We start from the raw sequence: 16,813 nt of genomic DNA on the forward strand, positions 1-16,813 counted from the left end.
TGGTCTGAGAGGAAGGAACACGCCAGCCTCTGAGGGCCAGCAAATCCAGAGCGATTCCTGTACTCAGTTCTCTGTAACACCACACACTCAGGCTTCATGTAAAACATCAATGACTCAGCGGGCCACCCCACTCCGCCTTCTGAGAACTTGGCTGTGACCTTTCTTGTTAGAAGGGCCCTTGGGAGTGGAAAAGGCCATTGGTGGCTTCTCCTTGCCCTTCTTCATATGTCCTCTTGACTGAGGTCCCACCCCTACCCACCCACTTGTCTTGTCTCAAAAACTCTTGAGCTCAGCTGATGGTAACTACATCTTTCCAGATTCTCAGACCACAAACTCGAGGGGTCATCAAGTCCATGACACCATACTCTAACCAATCCGTCACTTTCTGTCTGAATCTCCGAGACCCTGACCTCCTCACCACAGTGACAGATTAGTGCCCCCACCCCTGTCCTACCCTTACCTCTTATGACCTTTGCACTTGGAGTTGAGCGTGTGCCACACCCCAGGCATCCAGAACCCCTCCAGTTCTTGCCTGGTTCTTCAGATCCAGCCCCTTCTCCCCCCTTGTGTACAAGCGCTGCCGTTCTTGAGCTGGCAGTTTACCTGGTGTGTATCACAGGATATGCATGTGTTCCAGAATAGTCATCTCAGGAGCTGCTGTGTTTGGGCTCTGCGAGGGCTGCTCTAGTGTTTGCACATTTGCCGTCCAGGACTCTGGGGGAGCTCAAGAGCTCCTGGAAGCCTGTGGGTGGCCACAGTTCTAGGACATAATGTGAGTGCTGAGAATCCGGCTTGTTCAGCCCCTTTGTGGAAACTGAAGGTCAGAGAAATAAGACTAGCTGATGATGTCCTAGTGTCTTGGACTGATTGGGGAGGGGAGGGAAGGGAGGGTGAAGCCGACTTTTGAGCCCAAAACTTATTTTCCCCAAGCCTATCAGCTTTTCAGTGTGCCCTTTACTCTCCTCTCCCTCTAGAAACACCACGATCTAGTACACATGTATGTGAAGCAAAGCGTTGACCAAGTGTGCATGTGTGAGTTGGGGAAGGGGCTCCTGTCATTAGCAAGCTGCTGCTGCTGCTGACCTGTCGGGTGGTAGCTCACAAGGCACGGTTTTCTAGACCCGACTCAAGTTATTCTCAGGTAAGACCAGACTCATCCCTGCTTCATCTGCCCAGTGACAGGGTACTGGAGACACTAACCCCTCTCCCAGACAGCAAAGTTTCAGGCCAGCCATGCTGCATAGAGACTCTGTCTTAAAAGACAAAGAAAGCTGGGCAGTGATGGTGCACGCCTTTAATCCCGGTACTCAGGCAAGTGGATCTCTGCGAGTTCTAGGCCAGCTTGGTCTACAGAGCAAGTTCCGAGACGGCTTGTAACCAGGGCTACACAGAGAAATCTTGGGGGGGGGGGGGGGGACCACTGCCATTGACTTGCCCAGCATGCAGGAGACTCTGGGTTTGATTCCCAGAACCCCTACTTTTACAGAGCTTGTCTGGATAAGAGCCAAGATCACTTAGGAAAAGACAAGAGGTCAGTAGGTATGTGAGGAAGGTGTGCAAGGGTACAAGGATGGTGTGGTTGGAGGAGACTTAACTGAGGTAACACTGAGTACAGTCTGGGGAATGGAGTCCTGGGAGATCTGGGTAGCGTATAAGGGAGAGAGGAAAGAAAGCAGGCAGGATCTGGGGCAGAATGGGGTGCTTTGTTTTCCTGAGGCAAGAAAGGGCTGGTCAGAGCTGACTGAATCTCAGCAGGGGCCTTGGATGAGCCCTGTGGAGTCGGATGTGGCTGAGGATGGAAGCAGAGAGACCAGCCAGGCAATGTCAGCAGCATTCTAGGAGGGCATGAAAGTGCCCTCAACTAGGGTGCTTACAATGGGAATGGCAAAAAAGGGTCAGATTTCAAAATACCACAATAAGTACATGTATGTATGTGTGTGTGTGTGTGTGTGTGTGTGTGAGGGTTGCTATGTAGATTCTGTGATACAAAAACCAGCTGTCATAATTGTGCAGCAAAGGCCGTCAACACTGAGCCATCTCTCTACACCTTTTGTTTTGTTTTTTTCTTTCTCATTATGTAGCCTTATTAGCCTGGAGTTCACTATGAAGACAGCTACGCTGAACCCACAGAGATCCTCCTGCCTCTGCCTTCTGAGTGCTAGGATTAAAGGTGTGCCTTGCCAGGCTCGGTTTGTGCATGCTGGGGATCAAGCCCAGGGATCCGTGCACTCTAGACAAGCTCTCTGCCATCTACGTCCACAGCACGCATGCCTCTCTTGAAACTGCGTGCCCACATATCAATGCGCTATGCCATGCATATGGAGGTCACAGGACAGCGTTCCAAGTCTGTTCTTACCCTCCCACCAGGGTGTCTCTTCTTTGCCTCCAAACATGCAGGCTGGTCAGAGAGCTTACAGGCCATTCTGTCTCCACCTACCACCCCTCCCCCAGTCTTTCTTACCATAAGGGTGCTAGGGTTTCAGAGGTGTGTCACATCTGGCTTTTATATGGCTTCTCCTGATGGGGCCCAGAGTCCTCGTGTTTCACAGTCAAAGAGATTTACCTGCCAAGCCATCTCCCAGGCCCCACCATATTTTTGAGACAAGGTTTCTCTGTAGCGCAAGCTCTTCTCAACCTTAAATTTCTGCCTCAGCCGCTCTAGTGCTAGGATTATTGACTCGCTGCAGTCCAACAAGTCCTTTTTGTTTTTGTTTTTTTTTTTGTTTGTTTGTTTGTTTTTTGAGACAGGGTTTCTCTGTAGCTTTGGAGGCTGTCCTAGAATTTACTCTGTAGACCAGGCTGGCCCCAGACTCACAGAGATCCACCTGCCTCTGCCTCCCAAGGGCCAGGATTAAAGGCTTGCATCACCACTGCCTGGCTGAATATCTATGTATTGATATCTTGTGATTTTAGTGTATGTGTTTAGTGAGCAGATCCCAGGCAAAGAGAAGAAGCCACACTAGGACGGGAGCTGGTGCTAGAAGTGCCTGTGGTGGACAGGGGTGTGCATGGCAGGCCTCAGTGGTAGTGTTACGGTGAGCATTTGTATTAGGTTCTCTAGAGGAACAGAAGCAACTGAATGTACACATGTGTTATAAGAGGGGATTGGTTAGCCTGGCTACACAGTGGAGCTGGATGGCCCGAAGTGGTCATGCGCATGCTGGAGAAGCTGAGAATCTGGTGGCTGCTCCAAGGAAGGAAGCGCAGCAGTCCTGATAGCCCGGAGGCTCCCTGTACAGTGGCTGGTATCAGATCCGTGTTGAAGGGCCAACAAAGCCGGAGGATGATATCAGCAGCGACCACGGAAGCAGGTGGCAGCAGCAGTGACAACTGAAGCACTCGGAACAGTTTTTTTCTGGTACTGTTTTTCTCACAATGTTTTCCGTCTAGGTTGCAGTTTGGAAGGTGCTGCCCTCCTTCCATGTCACTCCTCTCCGAAAACATCCCCAGTGACAAACAGGCACACACATCTCACCAGTCTGGATGTCCCCTTATTCAGTCAAGGTGACAACCAATTCCAATCATCACAGGTCCACTACTTACTAACTTGACCAACATCTTTACATTATGCTTACTTTCCAGAAAAAGCCAATAACAATTGCATGACATTTTCCGGGAAGTCTTTTCAGACAGGTCTCAGATGGAGCAGCAAAACCGTTCCACTCGAGTCCAGCTTGGTGAAGCGGTGAGTTTAACTGGGCTTACAGGAACATGAATAACTTACAGGAAGCTGTGCCACGGGAGTCTCCTGGTCCCCTGCAGTCCCACTGCCTCACATGCCTTCCCCTTCCATGAGGGATATTAGTGGGCTCCACCTCTTGTAAAGGTGCCACACAAGCAATCAGCCATTCTGCTTTCAAGATGGCAACAGCCATGTCATACCAAATCCCATAACCCTTTACCCTTCTTCCAGCTCTCTTTCCTTCGGCTCCCTCTTCTGCATTGTTCCCTGAGCGTTGGAGAAGGTGATAAAATGTCTGATGTTCTTCCATTTAAGGTTGAGCATTGGGTCACTACAATACAGCAACAGTCACTGAATTCTCAGCATTTTGATCAGTTACTGGCTTCCTCAGTAGTGAAAGGGAAGCTCCCCTCACCAAGGCTGACAGCAGCAATAATCTATGTACATAAATAAAAGGCAGTTGGATAGGCACATCATGCTACTTAAGAGGAGTACTAATATCCCTCCTTTCCCCTTCCTTCATTTTTGATTTTTTTTTTTTTGATTTTTTGAGACAGGGTTTCTCTGTGGCCTTGGAGCCTGTCCTGGAACTAGCTTTGTAGACCAGGTTGGTCTCGAACCCACAGAGATCCGCCTGCTGCCTCTGCCTCCCGAGTGCTGGGATTAAAGGCGTGCGCCACCACCACCCGGCTCCCTTCCTTCATTTTTATGAGTTCATTTTTTTTTAATAAAGTATCTGTTGTTTTATCTGTTTTAAGTGTCAGGACACTTAAAAATTCAGGTTGTCGGGGTAGAGATAGCTCGGCAGGTGAAGGCATTTGCCTCCCAGCCTAATGAACTGCATTTGAACCCCAGATCCCACATGGTCGAAAGAGAGGGCCTTCTTTATTTTTTTATTTTTCAAGACAGGGTCTCTCTGTGTAGCCCTGGCTGCCCTGGAACTCACTCTGTAGACCAGGTTGGCCTTTAACATGACAAATTCTGTCTTGTTTTGAGACAGGATCTCACTATGCAGCCCCAGAGCTCATTAGGTAGACCGGGTTGGTCTCGAGTCCTTGCCTGCTGAGTGCTGGGACTGAAGGTGTGCACCAGCTACATGCACCCTCTCTCCCCAAGAGCTGGCACGGAATTGTCAGGCACTTGCAATATCAGTAAATTGTGCTTGTTGAATGAAGACAGTGAGAGCAAAGCAGGCCCCCTTACACTAAACTCCAGGATGCTTCCTTTCTTTTTCTTTTCTATTAATTAATTAATTTATATTGTTTTTTCGAGACAGAGTTTCTCTGTGTAGCTTTGGAGCCTGTCCTGTCCTGGAACTCGCTCTGTAGACCAGGGTGGTCTTGAACTCACAGAGGTTCACCTGCCTCTGCCTCCCAAGTGCTGGAATTAAGGGTGGCATGCGCGCCACCACTGCTCGGCTCCCAGATGCTTTTTTCAAGTGTCCTCCAGTCTAGACCTTTTCCTGGGGCTGCTGGCCTTCTGTGGCCAGGGAGGAAGGAGAACGGCTAGCAGCCAGGGGCGTTTAAGACACAGTGCTGTTAAAAACACTAAGGTAGCACACTTCCATGCATAGAGCTCTGGGTTCAGTTCCACACTCTGTATGCTGGAATAGGCTGTAATTCCAGTAATTAGAGGAGGTAGAGGCTGAAGAAGAAGAGAGTCAGTCTAAGGCCATCCTCATGACATAGCAAGTTCAAGGCCAATCTGAGCTACATTAAATTTTGTCTTGAGATAGGGTTTCTCTGGGTATCCCTGGCTGTCCTGGAACTTACCTCACCTCAAACTCAGAGATCCGCCTGCCTCTGCCTCCCGAGTTCCGGGATTAAAGGAGTGCACCACCATGCCCGGCTAATTTTGGTTTAGATTTTACCAGACCAGATTTTTGGTATCTATATGGTAATTTTGTCAGTGACTTCTCTCCCTCTATCCCCACTCTTAAATCTTTGCCTTCCAGGGCGTCAGACACAAAGTAGGCACCTCACAGAGACTTGAAGTGTTGAAGAAAGCAGGCCTAACAGGGCACACCTGTAAATCCACCCTCCCCCACCAACCGAGAGGAGCCCTTAGTCCGAAGCAAGCCTAGGCTTCAAAAGACTTTCTCTTAAGAAAACAAAAAAGCTTGAAAGATGGAATGCGTTGCCCTCGCCACTTGTCCCGCCCATCCGCAGCCTTTTACAGCTCCACAATCATCCGGAAATTACGTAGCTGGGCTACACTGACCAATCGGAACCTGTAGTTCCGGTAATTTCCATTCAGTAAAATTCAAGTTGGCAGACTTGACATTTTCAGTCAACAAATCAGCAATGAGGGGCCTTTAGCCCCACCCCCAAATTGAAACCGCCGCTTCCGGATGCGAACTAACGTTTGTCTGACGTCCTGCCCCGCCAATTGGCCAATCAGGACAGCTGGCGGAGGCCCCGCTCCAGTTTTACCCAATTAGGACAGCCATCCGAGGCTCCACCCAGAGGAGGCGGAGCCCCGGGCTGCTGGGGACCTCGGCTTCCCCGCGGAGGGCGTCCGAGTCCTTTTATCCTAAGCGGCTCTGATCTTGGGATCAGAGAGATGTGCCTGCACCCGGCCAGACCAGGTAGAGAAGGGGCAAGCGCCTTTTCCAGGTCCGATGCGTACCCCGCCTGGGTGCGCGGGAGTGACAGGCTGAGGTCTGTTCTGCTCCCCACTGCAGACTGCATGGAGACCCGAGGAGACCCAGGAGCGTGTGGGGCGGCAGGGCTGGGACAGAGCAGGGGTTCTGACCCAACCCGGAGTAAAAACTCCGGTGCTGGTGGTGGAGTCTGGACTTGTGGTTCTAAAAGTGGGAAGCCCTTCCTTACACTGCAGACACCCCTTCCAGAAGCAAAGGAGGTGCTCCTGAGCTGGACCTCTGAAGGACCAAAGTTGCCTGGAGAAGAGGGAGGTTTCTAGGAACCTACCAGCCCTGTCAGGGCCACGCTTCCCTAAGTGCAGACCCTTAGTCGGGAGTCATATGTCTACAAAGGTCTGTTTGCTCCAGAGTACTGCCAAGAGAGCAAAGAAATGATTCCATCCAGGTGTAGCTGGTTCGCTCGTGGGTGAACCAATGAGTGTATAGGGGTCACTTCAGGAACTTATGTGACCCAAAGGCAGGCAGCTGCACCGCTGACACGCACACCTAGTGTGGGTTCTGATTCACCCCTGTACAGCTTGCAGGTGACTCCAGTCCAGATTTCTGTCCCTAGCCATTGTTTAAAGCAACCTTAAAATCTTGCAACTTTCTGAGGAGACTCTCACCTCCCAACAAGAGGGAGATGCTTGGATGTCAGGGGTAGTAGCTGCTATGCAACAACCAGGAACATACAGGTTAGTTCAAACCCTGCTTTGACACTAGCTATGTGACCTTGGGGTACAGGAGCAAAAAATCAAAAAGTGGCTGGGGGCCGCTTTGTGTCAGAGAACAAGCTTACTGCTGCAGGTCCTGGGCTCAATGCCAGCCCCAGATAACATAAGTTCTTAGGCTTTGAATTAGCAATCTGTGCCAGTCTCTTTCTGTATGACAAAGGAATGAGATTAATTTTTTGTTTGTTTGTTTTTGTTTTTCGAGACAGGGTTTCTCGGTAGCTTTGGAGCCTGTCCTGGAACTAGCTCTTGTAGACCAGGCTGGTCTCGAACTCACAGAGATCCGCCTGCCTCTGCCTCCCGAGTGCTGGGGTTGATTAAAGGCATGCGCCACCACCTCCCGGCTAGGAATGAGATTAATTTTAAAAACATTTTTTTGTCTATATGAGCAGGCGCATGCCATGACACATGTATGGAGGGAAGAAGCCAATTCATGGAGTCAGCTCTCTCCTTCCACCGTGTAGACCCTGAAAACTGAACCCAGGTTGTCAGGCTTGGCCATAAGACCCTTCCCCACTGAGCCATCTCACAGGCCCAGGGGTCAGATAACTAAGGAAGGCCCAATGGGAGTTTTAGTCTCTTAGCAGGCGAGCATTTTCCTGTTGTACATAATCGTTCAAAAACAGCCTTCCACAGCACTCTGAGGTGTGGTCTTTGGGGGGGGGGAGAAATAGCACAGCTGGCACACAAAACAGATGGGAATTAAGATGGAGACCTGCCAGACATCCTGGCTGGCTTAGTACTGATGGACATTCATTGAGTGCTGTACTGAGCATTTAACATGCACTGTCCTGTGTCGCCCTAGTGACGTCATGGCAGGTTAACTCTATGCTGCCATGTTTATCAGGTTAGGACAAGAGGCACAGAGAGGTTAAGTAACCAGGGTGAGGCTGCAGAGTACAGGAGAGTCCTGGTGATGATTTGAATTCAGGCCTCTGTGACAGGTTCCCTCCCTCATCTTTTGTCATTGATCCTTTGACTTCAGGTAGAACGTAGCCTGAGCATCTCCTGTGAGTAGCTTCCAGCCCAGAGCTAGTGACAAGCTGTGAAAAGCTGAGACCCGTGCCCCAGATGGCAGAGACTAAAGATCCCATTCAGCTTCGGCTGCTCAGCCTGGGGCTGCTGAAGCAGCTGTGGGCTGGGCACGATGCCATGTGTCGGTCAGTGGCCAGAGCAGCGTCAGAGGTGGGTGTCTCCCTTGGTAATGCCCAGGCGGTGAGGAAAAGACTGCCTACCCCCTGTGACTGTGTCCACGCTTCCAGGGTCTATCTTATCCAATGCACCCATTTCACCGACGTTGCAAAACTGAGGCCATGGGAGGAAGGGACTGGGCTGGGACACCCAGAGGCCACGGCCGAATGAAGACCTATGAGTCCAGAGTGAACCTGAGTAGCTGGGCACTGGCCAGACTGCTGCTTGAGTAACCTGACCTGTTTCTTGCAGTCAAACCTGGACTATAGCAGCAGCGGCAACTTAGAGATGCCACGGTCCCAAGAGAGTTCCTCCAGCTCCTCGGTGGCCCCGAGCTCACAGGACAAAAGACAGGAGTGGGACCCACTAGACAGTCACCGAGGAGCCACATCTGATAGGTCCTTCTGTGGCAAGGACAGCTACCGGGTGGACTCTTTACCATATGCCATGTGCCAACACCGGGAGCCCCAGGATGAACGGCAGCCCCCCACAGTACCCTTGCTAGCCACTGAAGGTCTGAAGAGGCCACCAAAAGGTCTGGGACCTCACGAGACACAGCTTCCAAAGTCCGTGCTGTCACGACCAAGCAGGCCATCTAAGGTAACTCAGGAGCGCCTGGAAATCCTGGGGAGCTTTTGGGCCTCCGTTTCCCTTCCTATCTGACAGATTGTTCCTGGACAAGCCTCCCCAGTAGGGGGTGAGGCCTCTAGGGGATCCAGTAAGGTGTGTCCAGTTATTGCTAAGTACATCTTTGCCCTTTTGGAAGAAGGAGGCAACCCTATTGGTCAGGTGGGAGGACTGAGGCTTGGAGCCCAGGCTTGTTCAAAGCCACACCCAAAGTGGGACCAAACTTACCTTCCCATTTCTGAGCTCCCCAGCTGAGGTTGGCGCCAACCTGGAGTCTAAGGCAATACCCAGTGTATTGTTCCCCTGAAACGGGGCCGCCTCTGGGCCAGGCCTGCAGATCCAGCCCGTGCCCTCCTTGTCTACTTCTTCAGCCCAAAGTGACCTTCTCCCAAGAGTCTGCGATGCCTGAGAGCAGGTGGCGCTTCCGGCCATACCTGGGCTATGATTGGATTGCAGGTGAGGGGCGGGGTTGGGCTAATCATAGCCCGGATACCCATGAAGCTGAATGAATGAGTGATTGTAGGGGCCAGGCCCCTGCCCAACCCTAGTGGGAACATCTTCACGCTATTGCTCCTGTCCTGGCACCTCCGGGCTCCTGTCCTCCCTCCAGCCGCTTCCGCCTCATTGCTGTCAACTGAGCGCTAAAAAGCATGCCGCAGAAATCTTTAGCCTTTTGTTTTTAATTTTAACTATTAATGTTTGTGTGTGTATGTGTGTGTGTGTGTGTGTGTGTGTATGCTTGCCTGTATGTATGTATGTACATCATGTGTATGTCTGGTACCTGTAGAGACCAGGAGCGGACATCAGAGCCAGGAACTGGAATTATAGATGGTTGTGAGGTCCACCTGCCTCTGCCTCCCGAGTGCTGGGATTAATTAAAGAAATGAGCCACCACCGCCTGGTACAACCAGCGCTCTTCACCACTGAACCACCTCTCCAGCCCTACCTTACGTGCACACACACACACACACACACACATATGTTTTTGGATATAGGGTCTCTATGTAGCCCTGGTAGTCCTGGAACTAACTACCTATATAGAACAGGTTGTCCTTGAACTCACAGAGATCCTGTCTCTGCCTCCCTAGGCCGAAGTTTAAAGGTGTATGCCACCACACCCCACTAAAAGAATTTTTTTAGACACACAAATAAATAAAGATAAAATGTAGTTTTAAAAGTAATCTGACTTCTGCAACCGAGGTCCTGGTTTCCACCTCCTCCGTCCTGCAGCGGCTCTCCCTCCCATCTCTGTAAGTGGCAGCTTGGTGAACTTAAGGAGTCAGACTGTGACCTCGGGCTCAGCCTCGACCTGCCTCCCTTACATGTTTTATGTCCTGAGCATTAAAACATTCTCTTCCTTAGTACATTTCTAGAGTCCACGGCCTCCTTTTAACTGCCCCTGCTTTCTCTCACCTCAAGGATGTGTCCTGTAAAAACATGGCTGACTTGATTTTGATGGTCCTTGTCCCCGAATGTCTCAGACTCCAGGCTTCACCCCTCCACCCTCACCCTCCATTGTCCTGAGTTCCTCACGCATGCCAAGCACCTGCGTTCTTCACCGACTGGGCTATTCTTTTGATTGGCCAATGTGACTTCCTTGGTCTTTGCTCTGGTCACTTTCTCAGACCTTGCCTGCAGCCTCCTGCCCTGTAGCGCTCAGCCCCCTGGCCCTGGCCTCCAGATTCCCAGCACCATTCAGTATCACATCTCCGAGTTCCTTGTCCCTTTAGAATATCGCCTCCTCAGAGTGGGAACCTTGCCTGGCTTCCTGCTCTTCCCGGCTAGAAAGAATGTAAGCAGGGGCTGGAGAGATGGCTCAGAGGTTAAGAGCACGGGCTGCTCTTCCAGAGGTCCTGAGTCCAGTTCCCAGCAACCACATGGTGGCTCACAACCATCTGTAATGCGATCTGGTGCCTTCCTCTGTTGTGCAGACACACATGCAGGCAGAACATTGTATACATAATAAATAAATCTTAAAAAAGAAAAAAGAATATAAGCCAGGTATATGCCTATAATCTCTGTACTGGGTGGTGGAGGCAAAAGTGTTGAGTTGGAGGCCAGCCTGGGCTACGTGAGATCTTGTCTCTGAAGTAACAGTATACAGTATATTTTTAATTCCAACACTTAAGAGGCGGAGGCAGTCCAGTCTCTGTGAGTTCAAGGCCAACCTGGTCTATATATGAAGTTCCAGGCCAGCCAGGGCTCCACAGTTCCTGTCTCTGGAATAAATGGGTATGTGGCCTCTGTTAAGGGCTCTGGGAGAGAGTTGTCTGTGGTTGACTGACTATATCAGGGCAGACAGGTGCTCAAGCAGAGCTGGCCCTCAAGTGAGTGGAGAGTCCTGGGGCGAGGTGGGGCCCCAGCCCACTAGCCCTGCCTCCCTCACCGGTGCTTTGTCCACCCCAGGGTCCCTGGACACTGGTTCTCCCATCACCAGCGAACCCGAGGCCTTCTTCTCCATGCTGCAGAAGTTCCGAGAAGCCAACAGAGAGGATTGTGTCTGCGACTCCCCTGAGTAAGCGGGCGTGTACAAGGAGGGTGGAGGGTGGTTCGGGGACTCTGTCACTCACCCTGCTCATCTTCTCTCGCCCCCTCCCCCCAGAGCTGTGTTCCCAGGCCTGCAGGAGAGCAGTGGTGTGGAAGAGAGCCACCAGTGTGAGTGAACACTTCCACCAGGGCACTCTGAGCTGGTGACTTGGGAAGTGCCTGGTGTCTGAGCAGTGTGGGACCCATTCTGGCTGGGGCCTGGCTGGCTTAGGTCCTGCCCTTTGTAACCACCTCTCTCTGACAGCTTTCAGAGATAGCAGGGTACAGCTCTTGGGGCTCCTGAGTGTGGACCCAAGACTTTGGGAGGAAAGGGGCTGGGGAAAAAGTGGCCCAGAGTGATTCCTCAATGGATGGTATGGTTTGTGTGTTGAGGGACAGCCAGAGGCCCCGGGCAGCAAATTGCCAGGCTTAGGGGCAACTGTGGTTTATCATGGGTCTCACAGGTGTGTACTGTTACCGTGTCAACCGGCGCCTGTTTCCTGTGCCAGTGGACCCAGGTACCCCTTGCCGCCTATGTGGGATACCCCGGGACCAACAGGGACCTGAGACTCTGGCGGAGCCTGCGCAGGTTAGGTGAGTGTTGAGAGCGTTGGAATTCCCTGGAGGTCCCACTGGACAGTTGCAGCTAGAGTTGGGTACCGAACGTAGCCTCTGCTGATCTTGATGCTGTGCCTCTTGCACAGGGTGAGCATCCCCTTGTCCATCCTGGAGCCGCCACACCGCTATCGAATTCATAGACGGAAAAGCTTTGATGCCTCTGACACCCTGGCTCTGCCTCGGGTAAGCCGCCTGCCCGAAGATGCTAGAGGCAGGCCTATGTGGCCAGGATCCTGAACTAGCCCTGAAGAGAGCTTGCTCCAAGGCTCTTGCATGCTAGCAGGCCTCTGGCTTCACCTGGGCTGGTGTGTCACCTGTCCCCCACATGTCTAAGATGGGTGTCTACATGGGCACTATTTACTGAGCTCTTGGGTGCCATATGCATGGCTCTTAGGAGAGCTGTTTCCCAGAGCCATGCAGACACTGTCTTACCCCACCCCCACGCAGGCCACAGAGGCAGAGTGGAGCTGGCTGGAGAGATGGGTTTGATCCCAGACCTTTATGTTTCTATCATGCGTCTCATTTCCTTGTCAGGATGGAAGTCAAAGGGCGTCCTGCTCACACTGGTGGAGGACAGGGTAGCTGTAATTGGGAGAAGAGAAGAGGGGAAAGACCCTTCGGCTCCCCTACAAACTGGTAGAAAGGGAGCATCTTTGATGTTGGGGTCATGAAGATGGTTTAGTGAAGTCATGCAGTTTAGATGTTCAGGGCCAAGTTCAGTGTGGAAAGGACTCCATTGATACCCACATCCTCTCGTCCATCTTGGGGAAGGTTGGGGTGGCCAGTGGCCAGGTCAACAGGGACTAGTAACCAATGGGTCCCCAGGGAGAGGCTTGTGGCTCCTCACGGGTCTTTCTCTTGCTTGTGGTGGCAGATGCGTCTAACCTTTTCTCTCCACAGCACTGTCTGCTGGGCTGGGATATCTTCCCTCCAAAGCCTGAGAAAAGTTGTGTCCCCAAGAGTCTAGACCTCTGGTCCTCTGTCTCCTGTGGAGCGCAGCGCCGACATCTGTCAGCCACCAGCCCATCCCGCCTGGTAGGGTCTAGGGTGACCTGGGGTGAGAGGGGTCCAGGTAGGACAGATCCTATCACGATGGGGGCTCAGGCCCTGAAAACTTCGCCTCTCCAACTTTGGCACTCCTTCCCACCTGTCTGAGTTGCCGGAGGAATTGAGGCTAATGCTGGGCCCGACCTATCCCCGGGTGACCCCTGCTAACACCTCCCCGTTCACCTTCCAGGCCTTGCCAGCACAGGTCCCACCACCAATCTGGTCAGAGCCTCAGGTTTCCCAGCTCCGTCCCGCCCACTAGAAGCCCCGCGGACTGACCACTCAGAAGGGAACAGTGTTCTTTCTACCTGTGTCGTCAACCTCCCCTGAGAGATGGATGGACGCCCCTACAATGAGGCTGAAACCTGTCAAGACAGAAGTGGCTGTGCTGTTGAGATGAGAGGGTCCAGGCCTGGCGCTGGCCCATCCAGGGGGCGGAGACTCTGTCAGTAGTATGCAAATAAAACTCAGGGCCCTATACTTCCCATCCCCACATAGCTTGCTTTTCCTGCTGGTCCCCTTGATGTCCAGGTGTCCTGGTCACAACTGGCTTCATTTTGCCTAAGGGAGACACTGGCTACCTGGAGGCGAGCACCCAGTGAGCACCCATTACTTGGAGTGTGGCTTCTTTTTTGTATACTTTTTGCCATAGAGTCTCACATGGAACTCTATGTGAGGCTGGCCTGGAACTCACAATCCAAGGATGACCTTCAACTGCTCCAATCCTCCTGCCTCCACCTCCTGAGTATTAGGATTACAGTCATATCCACTGTGCCCTACTTGAGCTTCTAGCTTTTTCTGTAGCTCTCAGATCTAGATAGAGGCCGTCTACCAGACAAATGGGGTGGTTCCCCAAGGCAGGCTAAAACCAAGGTCAGTGTTACAGTACCTCAGGCCTGGGGAGATGGCTCAGTGGGTAAGAATCTTGTTATATAAGTTTGAGGACCTGAGTTCAAATCCCCAGGACCCATGTAAAAGCCAGACATGTACTGAGTGTCTGTAATCCTATGGCGGGGGGATGAGAGGTGAAGACAGAGGAATTCCTAGCCTGGCTTACACATTGAAAAAACAACAAAGAAACTCTCTACCTCACGATGGAAGGTATAGATCAACACCCAGTGTGGTCTTCTGACTTTTTTATGCACACCATGGCATGTGTGCACCTGCATTCACACACACATACACAGACTCACTAAAAATGTGTCTCATATCGAATAAGTGAGCTCTGTCCTTGATCTCAACAGAAGGGTTCTCTTGAGGTCCCTGGCATCTCCATGCCCTTTTCTGGGCCCGGTTCTAGAAACGGGGTGGCTCAGAACCCTAGGAAGGATAAATTGAGAAGCTGATGTTTATCAAGCAGCAGATCAGAACAGAGCTGGGAGGTGTTAGGGAGTAGGATCCTGTTTCTCCCATCCCTTGTGTGCTTTGGGTTGCATACTATTCCATTTCAGCCTTGTGGGCTGGAGAGCTAGCTCAGAGGTCAATAGGTCCTGAGTTCAATTCCCAACAACCACGTGGTGGCTCACAACCATCTATAATAAGATCTGGTGCCCTCTTCTGGCACTCAGGCATATGTGCAGGCAGAACACTGTATACAGAATAAATCTTTAAAATAAAAATTTTCAGCTTTGGCACTGAGTGTTGGCTCCCACTTAAAAGCACATAGTATTTGTGTTTGAGTGAGATGATTCTCTAGCATGTGAATGTTTGCTCTGTATGAGTGGTTGGGTTTCGATAGGCTTGGGGGGTGTGGCTCTGTTGGAGGAAGTATCTCACTAGAAGTGGGCTTCGAGAGTTTAAAGAGTCACTGTTCTGAGTGTGTTACCCATGTGTCTTGTTCATGGTTCTAGATACGAGTCTTCAGCTCTCAGCTTCTAGCTCCAGCTGCCATGTTGCTGGACTATCTGCATCACTATGGACTCTAACCTTCTGGAACCATAAGTCCCAAATAAACCCAAATAACCCCTTCCTCTGTACGTTGCCTTGGTCGTGGTGTTTTACTGTGGCAGTGGGACAGTCACTAACACACTGCTCCGTCAAAGGCCTGGCATTGGGGGCACACCGGTGCCTGTGACTCCAGCTGCAGGGGATCCCACACCCCTCTCTGGCCTTGTAGATACTTTTGCACACGTGAGCACACACACATAATTTTTTTTTCTTAAGTTCCAGTTTCAAGCTGGGGAAATGGCTCAGCAGTTAGTATAGGCTGTTCTCCCAGAGGTCCCAGGTTCAATTCCCAGCACCCACATGGTGTCATAACTTTCTGAAACGTCAGTTCTAGGAAACCCGATGACCTCTGGCCTTTGCAGGCATCAGGCATGCACGTGGGACACAGATGTACATGCAGGCCAAATGCCTGTACTTGTAAGAAACTTTTTTTTTTAATGCCAGATTTATAGAACAAAACAGAGCAAATGGGAACTTGAACCGTTCAGAGGCGTGTGTGTGTGTCTGTCTGTGTGTGTTTTGAGATCAAGATGACCTAAATGGCTTCAAATGTAGCACAATTAATAAAAACCCAGAGACAGATAATTGGGGTTCAACCTGAAGACCAGAAAAGCAATGCAGCTAAGCCACTGGCTCTTATCTCTACCTCAGTCTGAAATGGCAATCCTGCCTCCAGGAATCTCAGAATGGGACTGAGTCTGAAACCTGTCTCCTCCAGTCTTATATTCTGAGTGTGTATGTAGTGTGAAATACAAGATTATTTACTTCTAAAACAAGTATTCTATGCTGTTCTGATCTTGACATTCACAGTTTGGTCCAGCCCAAGGTCCTCCTCGGCCTTGCTCTTGGTTTGCTCTGAGCATTTCAGCTCAAATGGGGAGAGTGGAGTATGGCTTCAGAAGCACCGCCTCCCAACATCGTGACCTTAGGTATATTGTGTGACCTCTTGAGCTGGCTTTCACCACTTATAAAAGTGTGACAATGCCAATAAGAGGCGAAGGGGACAATACAGCCACCCTGGGTGCTGCAGATGTTACCCCATGTAGTGTCTAGATGGTTCACCCTCTTGGTCTCTTGGCTGGGATCTGAACGGGGGTCTCCCTCCAGCGTCAAGAAAGAGGGTCTCGCCATGTAGCACCAGCGCATGGAAGAGACAAGACACGGTCGAGGTGTGGATGGCTTCTGCAGGATTCCCATGAAAGTACTGTGGTCATGTGGAAGGTTGTAAGTTGGACTGTGGTAGGTAGGGGGTGTTGGCACCTAGGAAGACATTAAGACTCTCCTCTGCTCTTGCTGCTCCCCGCTCTAGCCTGTCGTACATCAGTATCATCCGAATCCACTCTCGGTCAGCCTTCCCCACCAGGCTTTTGCCTTTGCCTGTCTGGGAACACATAGGCACCTTCTTACCCGTTAGTCTGGCTGCCAGGTTCTCCCAGCATCCCTCAGTCCCAACCTGTTACAGGGTATGGCTGGGCACACCTGCCTGTACCCTGACATTTTGTTGACCGTCCCTTTTGTACCTTAGGCCTCCTGGCTGCTGCACCTGCTTCCCCCTCACTCCCCATCTCTTCACATGGCCCAGCTCAGCCTGGTCACGTCACTCAGGACTCTCCCAGTTGTTCCTGCCTCTGGCTGTGCTCTGGCTTTTATCTACAGTAAACGTTCTCCACCACACCTAGGAGCTGTCATGGCCTTTTTTTCTTTCTCTCTTTTTTAACTGTTTTTTTTTTTTTTTTCTTTTAAGACAGGGTTTCTCTGTAAGAGTCCTAGTTGTCCTGGAACTCACTTTGTAGACCAGGCTGA

General features: G+C 51.3%; 1 protein-coding gene across 2 annotated transcripts; it reads left to right on the forward strand.

The window, feature by feature from the left end:
- The first annotated feature begins 2,052 nt into the window (after nucleotides 1-2,052).
- Nucleotides 2,053-14,694, forward strand: Miip (migration and invasion inhibitory protein). 2 transcript variants are annotated; one of them, XM_050153390.1, is made up of 12 exons: nucleotides 2,053-3,685; nucleotides 5,637-6,269; nucleotides 6,862-7,018; nucleotides 8,040-8,239; nucleotides 8,498-8,845; nucleotides 9,244-9,328; nucleotides 11,279-11,387; nucleotides 11,475-11,527; nucleotides 11,863-11,992; nucleotides 12,103-12,199; nucleotides 12,917-13,051; nucleotides 13,254-14,694. In XM_050153390.1, the coding sequence occupies exons 4-12, from the start codon at nucleotides 8,126-8,128 to the stop codon at nucleotides 13,323-13,325; spliced, it is 1,143 nt and encodes a 380-aa protein (XP_050009347.1). In that variant the 5' UTR covers nucleotides 2,053-3,685; nucleotides 5,637-6,269; nucleotides 6,862-7,018; nucleotides 8,040-8,125; the 3' UTR covers nucleotides 13,326-14,694. The 2 variants fall into 2 exon arrangements, with proteins under 2 accessions (XP_050009347.1, XP_050009348.1); XM_050153391.1 differs by lacking the exon at nucleotides 6,862-7,018.
- Nucleotides 14,695-16,813: the final 2,119 nt, after the last annotated feature.

This window comes from Alexandromys fortis, unplaced genomic scaffold (assembly GCF_014885135.2).
Source record: "Alexandromys fortis isolate MF-2015 unplaced genomic scaffold, M_Fortis_MF-2015_v1.1 scaffold_88, whole genome shotgun sequence".
Classification (NCBI taxonomy): domain Eukaryota; kingdom Metazoa; phylum Chordata; class Mammalia; order Rodentia; family Cricetidae; genus Alexandromys; species Alexandromys fortis.

What these genes read in the sequence shown, in the direction of transcription:
- Miip (XM_050153390.1), top strand. Translation starts at nt 8,126, where the DNA reads ATGGCAGAGACTAAAGATCCCATTCAGCTTCGGCTGCTCAGCCTGGGG. An exon ending in GACCAAGCAGGCCATCTAAG is followed by an intron (nt 8,846 to 9,243) that starts GTAACTCAGGAG and finishes CTACTTCTTCAG; the next exon opens with CCCAAAGTGACCTTCTCCCA. An exon ending in GGGCTATGATTGGATTGCAG is followed by an intron (nt 9,329 to 11,278) that starts GTGAGGGGCGGG and finishes TGTCCACCCCAG; the next exon opens with GGTCCCTGGACACTGGTTCT.